A 10,180-nucleotide genomic window follows, 5' to 3' on the forward strand; every position below is an offset into this window, starting at 1 on the left:
TGGTTCGATGTATAACTCCTTACATATTTATAAAAAGTTACTAAAGTTTAATAAATATTACAGTAAATTTTAAATTCATAATTTCAAAGTGTAATAAGTTCAATAGTAGGAAGATAGAGGTTAAAATATCAAGGTTTATCTTAAAGCAATCTCTGATAAATATGTTCACCTCTTTAACATCAATACGACCTAACTTGGACCTTATTGTTGTAGTCCGTCTTCAGCCTGGATATAGTCTAAGATTCAAATCCGATCGTTCCATATTTTTGTTTCGAGTCAACATGAAGAAAAAATAACAGTAAAAGCAACAACAAAAGGTAACTTTCTTTTCTCTTATAATTTACTTGATTTGTTTTCCATAGTACTAACTTTTAGAGATATAGAGGAAGGATTAGCATTTATAGCCATGCACTATTTCCATCCCTCAAAAGCAGAGAATTAAATGAAAGTATGCAGCCAATATTTCTGCAGCTATAAGAAATGTTATTACTAAATTCATAACAACTCCCGCAAGAAAACAAAAGAATAATCAACTTAATAGTATTTCAGATCCATTAATTAAAATTCTGAGTCATAGATATACACTCCTTAGTCCTTCCATTCTTTTTTATTTGGTTCTTGTTGACTTGACACTCTAACCAATAACAATAACAAAAAGAAGATACCCATATAATCCCACCAAGTGTGGTCCGGAGAAGATAGAGTATACACATGTCTTATCCTATCTTGAAGGTAGAGAGGTTAATAAAATAGTTTGGAAAAGAAAGTAACGGTGATTAATATGACTTGACACTATCCTTACAAAATTACTAATGTACTCCTATTAAGGGTTTGTTTTAATATATTACCCTTGGCCTTAATAATGGGGGAAATGGTTATTTGGCTCTTTACAAATTTTTTTTAGTTTTATGACCTTTTTACAAGAGATCTTCATTTTTTTACACATAAGAGATCTGAAAAAAACACTTAAGAGAACAGAAAAAGTCTATTCAAATTGCAAGAGACCAAGAGATCTTATTTCCTCCTTAATAATTAGCATGTTTTAAAAATCTAATTTTGACTATTACTACTTTATGCAATTATTAACAATAAAGGTAATATTACAAAAAACTCTTGATTTAATAAAATAGACAAATAAAAAAAGATTTATTTTTTAATATAAGAACTAAGTAAAAAAGGAACGGAGAGAATATATATTTTGTGAACGTTTTATCAAATATATCCAAATTAATGCAAAGTGAAAATGAAATGCCAGCTTGATAACAAGATAAGGTTCAAATTTTACATTATTGTATTTTTGTGATACAAAAAGATAAATGAAAAGACATATTGCTTGCTAGTGACCACCATTACTGTAATGGCTTAATCCCATAGCTGAACTCATTGAAGCAAACTTAGCTAACTCTTGTGACAAAAATGGCCCACCCCCTTCATTTCCCATGCCCAAAAAATCTCTAGTAAGACTATTATCCAAGTTGAAATGAACACCTTGAGTATGCATTCCAAATGCCCCATCCATATTGATTGCCTTAGAATTAGCATTATTTGAACTCAGATTTGGACACCCATTAAGCTCATTGTCTGTTTGGTTGTTGTAATTTTGGGTCATAGTGTTGAACATTTGAGTGTTTGATGAGGGTGAAGTTGATGAAGCAGAGTTCATTACACCAAATGTGTTGGTAAAGAAATTTGGGCTGCTTTTGGTTGAGCCCATTTGGGCTGCTTTTTGTAAAAGGGCTGTAGCTGACATTGGTGTTGAAGATTTTGGTTGGTTATTTTGGTTATTATTATCAGAGTACATAGAAGATAAAGTTGAGGAATTTGATGGTGCAGGGGTATTCTTGTCAATTGATGATGTCCAAGGCATTTGGTTACCTATTGATGATGCACCAAAGACATTTGAGATTTGATGATCTGGTAATACAGTTGGACTTGGAGAACCAAAAAGATTTGAACTTGTTGCTGACATATTGTTATGAAGTTGACTAGCTTGATGACTTAACCAAAGTGATAATCTTGGTTTTTGCTGTTGAGGATGCATAGAATTATTCCCACTAAAATCTTGTGAAAAACTTGTCCCGATTTGGGAAATTCCACTAGGCAAATTGGGTTGTAATTGCTGGTTGAAGTTCAAATTGTTAGTAGTTCCCACTGAAGTGATTCTTGCACTTTCTTCAGCTAAAGCATCACAAAAAGCTCTATGTGTAATGAAACTATCTTTCCTGTTTACAATGAACAAAAAAACAACAACATTAAATTAAGGTATAACAAACACATGCACTACTAACAAAAACTGGAATTAGCTACGAACTACGTTGCTAAATTGCTCGTAGCTAACATAACTTTTTAATAATCCGTACATCGTTAATTCATTGCTAAATAAAAATAGTTACGGATTTTGCTGTTCCAAAATTTGTCCATCGCTAATTCTCGTTTTTTAGTAGTGAACAGACACATGGTATCAAACAATTTAATAGCTGATACTTTATGGTCATGAGGAGGAGGCAATAAATTGAACTTCCATGAATGAAGATAATGAGCATTTATTTCAGTATGAAACAAATATTCCCAAACAAGAACATATTACATGGTACAAATTAATTACCTGGAAAAGAGAGTTCCACAGTCACATTTATACTCTCTAGTCCCACAAGTCTTTGTATGAGCTTTCCAATCTGACTGAACTGCATATTTCTTTGAACATTTCTCACACTTCCATTTTTTCTCACCATGTTTTCTACTAAAATGTTTCTTTATACCAGTAAGGTCACCAAGTGCTCTAGAAGGATCATGATGAACACAAGTTTTTTCTGGACATATGTATACTTTCTTCTTAACTATTTCTAGTTTGTTCCTTTGCTTTAACTTCCATGGAAGATTGTGTCCTCTTCTATGAAGTTGCAAGTTTTGGTCCCTTTGAAAACCCTTGTTGCAGATTTCACATATGAATCTGTTTGTAGCCATAAGTGTTTTGGGTGAAAGTGCAATAACTTCAGCATCTGGATCTGTCAAACAAAAAACAAAAAACAAAAAAAAAGTAAGCAAGATTCAATCTTTACATGCAAATGAATATTTATGTAGTAATTCTAAGGACTCTTTTGGCCATGTAAATTATTCACTTTTTTCCGAAATAATTTTTCACTTTGTTTGAAAATCAGTGTTTGGTCATGAGTTGTATTTCAAGTTGAAGTACATTCTTGAATGAATATTATTTCAAATATTCTTTGCGAAAAGTATAAACAAACACAACTCCATCTTCAACTCAAGGTCAATGAATTCCAAATAAAGCGAAAAAATATTTGGAATCTATTTGGCCATAAAAATTATTCACTTTTTTCCTGAATAAATTTCACTTCATTTAAAAATTAGTGTTTGATCATGAAATTCTAAATCCAACTTGAAGTTGTATTTCAAATTTGGAAAACAACTTCTAACTTGTTTTCCAACTGACTTTTCACTTTGAAGTTGTATTTCGAATTTGAAAAGCATGAATATTAGTATTCCAAATATTCTTTGCAAAAAGTATAACCAAACATACTCCAACTCTATAAATTCCAAATAAAGCAAAAAAATATTTGGAATCTATGACCAAATACCTACTAAATGAATTAATTACCTGGTGTACCTGGAAGATTTCTTCTTTTCTTGGAAGAAGCATTAGCTTTAGGGTTAGGGTTTGGTTCAAGTACTTGCTGCTGTTGTTGTTGCTGCTGTTGTTGTTGTTGTTGTTGTTGTTGATGAGGATGAATTGAAAACAAATCTCCAGACATCATTTGATAATATGGGGTTTTTGTTTTGGTTGTGTGGAGTGCTAGAAAACAAAGCTAACTCTCAAAGAGTTTTAATTTTTCCAACTACAAACAGATAAAAAAAACTTGGTAGTATTCTCAAATCTCAGAAGTTTATTCAGATTATTCCAAAAGAACAACGAATAAACCACACATATACACAATAAGGACACAAACTTTTTGAATCTTGAAACACCTAGTAAAAAACAAGAACCTTAAAGACCCTTTTTTTTTTTTTTTTCAAACTTGTGTGAAGTATTTTTCTTGGCTTTGCTTACAGCTAAGATTTCTGAAGAGAGGAGAGAAAAGGGGGTTTGTTTGATAATAAAAGAAAACACCAAAAAAAGACTGTGAAAGGAAAAGAGAATATTTCCTTTCTTTTTCTAACCAAAAAAAAACACACACACAAACACAGTACTGTATTTCTCTCTCTTACAAAGTTTTCTTGTTTCAATGTCCTTTCACTTTTATGCTGTTATATTTCAAAGTCGGTCAGCCATAGATTTAGCTGCTGGGGTCACCTTTTTGTTTTGATCTCTCTCTATCATATAGTAAAATATTTACAGTATTTTGAAAAGAATAGGCATTTTTAATAGTATGTATATTTTGTACGTAGTAGTATTGGCTGTATGCTGCTTGTAACCAGAATGTGTAGAGCTCTGTGTCATTTTGTAGTTTTCGAGCTAAATTCCACTTATCAAGACTACTACAACAGATGATAATTTAAGATTAATACTAAAATAGTAGAAGATAAAATTGTGCCTACGAGATATATATTCAGAAATATTACAGCCACCGAAATTGTCCCCAGTGCCACCCTGTTTGTTTGTTTGTTTTTTTCTTGATTAGCGAAAAAAATAGATACTGTATTATGTAGTTTTTCTTTATTTTCCTGCTATATTTTTTCCAAAACTATGTTGCTAACACTCAAAAGGTCGAATACACCGTTTATTGTACTGGTTCGGCATAATCCAATAGCTTTAGCCACGATTGTATATATGTGTTGAGCAGTCGCATACTTGCATACTCGCATAGAGTAAAGGATGAGCAGTGAAAACTATTGTATAGGTAGAAAATTATATTGTACTATATATCATTAATTAGTTTTTACACATATATTAAATGTTAAGCACCCTTAAGGAAATTTTTTGTTTTGCTTCTAGTGGAACATAAAATAAGTTATGAACCTAGCTAGTAACATAAATGAGTGAGGAGTTTGGTGGCAAGCGAGGGATAATTATCGAAGCTCATAAACTTCAAATCTTAGGCAGTGAAGGAATTGGGTGGAAGAAAAGGGGTTTAGCTAAATTCCCTTCATCAAACGATTATTTCGCGATAAAAACAAATAATTTTGGATATATATGGAGTTTTGAATCTCTTTCACAGAAGCTCAAATGTTGCATTATTTGTCACATGCATGCTCAAATATCATATTTAATATTTTTTAAAATCCTCTTACATAAATTTCTGACTTAGCTCACTAATCCTAAGTAATAAAACGGGGATATGGATTAATGTAAAGATTTTTCAATTCATCAAAGCAACTATAGGTTTTATTGGTTTTCCATTTTCCATGCACAGTCATCCTTTGGTCAAATTAAATTGTAGGAATAATGATAACACTGCCATAGTACTATGAGAATATTGGAGAAGATAACGTTTTGGCCTTAGTCCTCAGCAGTAAACTTTGAACACATTTACATAAGCCCAAAATACGCTGTTTTCATCATTGATTCTATTTTTAGATAAATATGACGCCAACTCTCTTGGAGTATATAATCATTTGTACATTTTTATTCGGTGTGTAATGAGCCCGCATACTCTTAAATTTTTTATTTTTGGAATTTTATTTAGGCCAAATTGAAGTGACAGGGAAGGATGCCAAGTCAAAAGTATATCTTCACTTAAATATTTGTCTCAAGAATAATTACTAGAGTATATCTTTTTATCTTATGATACTTACTGGTCAGATCAATTCAAATTCGAGTTTTTTAGGATCCATTAAAGAATTAATACTACCAATCCTTTTTTTTTTCATTTTAAAAACTCAAACTTAAAATTTCTAAATAAAATTGAGGAATCTCTTCCATTCTACTAGATCGGGTGTTATTCACAGAGGAGGATCTACCTTGTCCCGAGTGAAATCATGGGACTCTTCATCAATCTTTTTTCCTTAAACATGTATATGTAGATGATAAGCAAAACGAAAATATTAGGTATAAATAAAAACAATATCACCACTTGGAACTCAAGTACGTCCATTTATTTTCAGCAATGAGATTATTGAAACAACTTTAAAACTCTAAATTAAAAAAAAAAAAACTATTAAGATATTAAGGCCACTTATAAAACATCCTGGGTATTCGACGGTGAATATAACCTTCCTCTCAGGATCAGACTACTCCAAAAAATCAGCAATACGACTCTAATAATTAGTTTCTTCCTTTACATATGTGTGTGTGTAAAATTGCTATTAAAATCGGCATGTAGATAATAATGGCTATTTTCCTATCAGACATCTATTATTGGTGGGTTTAATTTCATTTTCAGCCCTGTCAAAAAATACATGTTTGCATAAAATGCAAATATAATATTTTCTTCCTCCATCCTATGTAGCGAATGAAATTCTCAAATTTTAGGAAACGATTTTGACCAAATTTTCTAAGTGAAAAATCTTTCCACACAAAAATTTAACTTTTCATGTAAATTGCATGTCCAAACTCCAAACATAGCTTTGATTTTCAAATACATTTTTTCAACTTATCTTCAAATTTTTAATATCATATCTTTTATGTCCAAACGCCTATGTAGTTATTTTTTACTCCCAGCTCCAACTTCAAATTAAATTTGATTTTTTTAGTTTAAAAAATTGATTAGACACTGATTCTAACCACTTTTTTCACGTAAAAAGAAACCATTTTCACAAAACTCACATATTTTTTGAAGTGATATGCATATTTAAACATAATTTTCATTTTTAATATCACCAAATCTGTAGCCAAGCCAGCTTAATTACTAGTCCACAATTATAATTCTTTAACAAAGTGGACCAAAAGTGAGCAAAAAGGGGTAAATTGTTGGGATTGCGATAAACTTTGTACAAACGTGTGAAGAAAATTACTTTAGAATCTCCTCTTCTTGGAATAACAAACTAATAATAATATTAAAATAAGTTGAAAAAGCTCAAACCCATGGAGAGAGTTGAAACTTAAAAAGTTTGGGACCTTTTTGACCTTTTTCCTTTCTTCTGATCACCATCAGGAATAAAATGATTACAGCATAATTAAAACATTTGGACCCACATTTGAGAAAAATTAAAAATATTAATTTTGCAATTCCCAATGGTCAGTCCGTGAATCTGTTCTACGTGCGATGCTGTCCCTTTCTGTGTATCACAGTCGACTGAACAATGTGGGGTACGTTTCTGTAATTTTGGGTTTGTACCTTACACAGAATTAATATTGTTTTCTTTTTATTTACTTTATTCAATGCATTTTAAATGACACAAATACAAACCTCTTTAAGGAAAAATATTGAAATATACCTTAATTTAAAAAGCCGTTTGGAGATGAGATGAAATTATATTTAGACATGTAATTTGAATTTTTTAAGTTTTAATTTTTTTATAAACATAAAACTCCACAAGTTGTGAAAACCATAAAAAAAAAAAAAAATCTTATACAATCTCACCAAATGAGTAAATTATAGTTCATAATAAAATTAATACGCTACTAGAAGACCTTTCTAAAAAAATACAACATCAATTGATCAAACTTTGGTTCAATAAAAAGAAAAATTTAACAGGAATAGTAATGTAACTACTCTTTAATATAATCTTCCCACATGGTACGAACCAACTTGCAGATTAATATTTAATACAAATGGTTGGTAAACATGATATCTACCAACTTATGTGTCCTTTTTTATAACATATAAACATATGAGTCAAATTTTACATTTATAATTTTTGAAATCATGATTTCAAATCCCAAATCATGTCTTTTTGGATGATTTGGGATTTCATATCATGAGATGAAATCAGGAATGAAATCGCATGTCCAAACACTGATTTCATCTCATGAGATGATATCGCATGTCCAAACGCCTACTATTTATGAAATTCCTTCTTTTTTTTTTAGTGTGTTTCAAAGGGATAAAATTTCTATTATTTTTATATTAATAGTAGTTTGATGTTATAGCTATACATTTACATACATGAAGTTATAAAATTCAAAAGTTCTTTTTGTCGTACTACATAACTAACCAATTACTCGGTCAAAATTCACACGCGCCGAATGTTTACACCAAACTAATGGATACATTTTATGTGTATGAATATATAATAACATCAACTAATTAAGGTTAGTAAATGTATATATTTACTACATTAAATTACTTAGCTACATAAATTACACTAATTTGATGTAAACATTTGGTATGGTTAAGTATTTACCCAATTACTCCATGCGTTATAATTAATGTCGTAGTGTTTTACTGACATTGAATTTAAGAATAAATTAAAACGTTTAAAACTTGTAATCTTAAATAAATCATAACCATTTGTACGGCGAAATGTGTCTCATTAAGGGTGTGCTTTGTAATGTTTTTTCATATTTGGTTGGTTAAAATATTTTAAAAAATATTTTTTCTAGTAAAACAAGTTCCTTAAAAATAAGGAAAATGATCACTTTTCTAACAGAAGTAAGGAAAACAAAAGTAGGAAAAATAAGTTTCATAAGTGACCTTCATAGTTTATTATCTCATCCCACCCACCCAAAGCCCCTAACCCCCATCCCTTCACTGTCCCGGCCCCACACCCCGAAATCCCACTCCCCATCCCAATTCTCATCCCACCTCCGTAGTGTTTTGCTAGATTAATTACATGCATATGATATAAATGCTCTTGGTATAATTATTTTTTGCTTACCTACCAAACACTAGAAAATAACTAGTAAGAAACTCACTTGGTTTCCAGAAAAATATTTTCGAGGAAAACATTTTTTCCTTCACACCAAACACCCACTAAGGATAAAATGAAAACTTCAAAGTTAAGTTGTTACCAAATATAAAAAGTGTCTTTTTTTTAGTGACCAAAAAAAAAAAAAAGTGAATTCACATAAATTTAGACTGAAAAAATATTTTGATCTCAGACCGATCCCCTAAATTTTCTTAGGCCATCGAAAAACTTAAATTCTGTCGAAGAGCTAACACCCGAGAAATGTTTAAAAAGAAACTTAGGGAGTATGTATATGTATGTATATTGTAATTTAAATTATTTATAATCTAGCTATTGGTCATCGAACTGTTATGTGCATATTCTTGAAAAAATTGATGTGAATCTTTTACTTCCGTGCGTTAACTCGTTCGATCATAATCACAAACCAATCGCTATAATAAATTTCTCATGTCCTGAGCATAAATAATAAAATTTAAAGGCTCTAAATATAGATCATATGGTGTAGTATTTATGCATGCCGTTCTTTAGCACTAGGTTAAAGCGTTACATTATATTGCTTTTTTTCTAGCATATATGCATATAATTAGCTAGTTAGCATATATGCATATAATTAGCTAGTTAATAACCTAAGTATATAGAAATTCTAGTGAAGAGAAAGTAAAATTTACACTTGAAGAAGTCATCAATTCTATTTCCATTTTAGAGGTAAGTTGAAGAGTTTTTATACTTCTTCCTTTTGGCAAAATATAATAAATAAAAGGTATCCAATTTGTTAGCTATCTCTTTCAAAAACCATTTTGTTTCCGTTATTGCCCTTCTAATTATATATTTTTTGAATTTTGTCACTACACCCTTTTTTAGGTTCTTGATTGCTTAGTTCCTCTATTTCCCAACCGCAGAATTATTCCAAATTTAAGAAGAATATTTGTGGCATCAGTAGTTACCCTTTTTTGATTGAATTTGATTTTAAAACAGTTTTTTTTTTTTTTTTTTTTGCTTTTCACTCGGTATCAAGTATTCATGTTAGATTCTGATTAAATCCGGACTCGCATCAAGAAATTTCATATTGGGCATAAAGCGCTATTTCTCCGTACTCACGACTCGAAACTAAACCTCTGATTAAGGATGAAAAATTACTTATCACTCTAACATAACTCTTGTATTTGTATAATGTGCATCTATATAGCTATGTATTCTTTCTCTAGCTATTCTTTCGCCTGTTATTCTTTCCCTAGATAGACACAATAATTCCATATCAAAAAACCTCTGATACATATTTTATGTTAGATTGTTCTAATAATATAGCTGTAAAAAATGGATTTTGGGTCTAACTCAACTTCAAAAGCTAGTTCATGAGGGGAGGATTGTCCAAATCCATATGAGAAGACCACCCATCCCTTTTTCATCCGATGTGAGACTCTTCAACACTCCACCT

The 10,180-nt window shown here is 30.6% G+C and overlaps 1 protein-coding gene across 2 annotated transcripts; it reads right to left on the reverse strand.

Annotated features, from left to right (window-relative positions):
* Positions 1-1,238: 1,238 nt before the first annotated feature.
* LOC132630075 (zinc finger protein JACKDAW) lies at positions 1,239-4,227 on the reverse strand. 2 transcript variants are annotated; one of them, XM_060345596.1, is made up of 3 exons: positions 3,626-4,227; positions 2,606-3,005; positions 1,239-2,222 (listed from the first exon to the last, which is right to left on the reverse strand). In XM_060345596.1, exons 1-3 carry the CDS (start codon positions 3,771-3,773, stop codon positions 1,337-1,339), a joined length of 1,434 nt encoding a protein of 477 aa, XP_060201579.1. In that variant the 5' UTR covers positions 3,774-4,227; the 3' UTR covers positions 1,239-1,336. The 2 variants fall into 2 exon arrangements, with proteins under 2 accessions (XP_060201579.1, XP_060201578.1); XM_060345595.1 differs by having other exon boundaries at positions 3,617-4,227.
* Positions 4,228-10,180: the final 5,953 nt, after the last annotated feature.

The sequence above is a fragment of the Lycium barbarum genome, chromosome 3, assembly GCF_019175385.1.
Source record: "Lycium barbarum isolate Lr01 chromosome 3, ASM1917538v2, whole genome shotgun sequence".
Taxonomy (NCBI): domain Eukaryota; kingdom Viridiplantae; phylum Streptophyta; class Magnoliopsida; order Solanales; family Solanaceae; genus Lycium; species Lycium barbarum.

Coding starts and splice junctions, on each gene's coding strand:
- LOC132630075 (XM_060345595.1), bottom strand. CDS start 3,773: ATGATGTCTGGAGATTTGTTTTCAATTCATCCTCATCAACAACAACAA. Junction 3,006..3,616: donor AAATCTTCCAGGTACACCAG/GTAATTAATTCA, acceptor TTTGTTTGACAG/ATCCAGATGCTGAAGTTATT. Junction 2,223..2,605: donor TGTGGAACTCTCTTTTCCAG/GTAATTAATTTG, acceptor CATTGTAAACAG/GAAAGATAGTTTCATTACAC.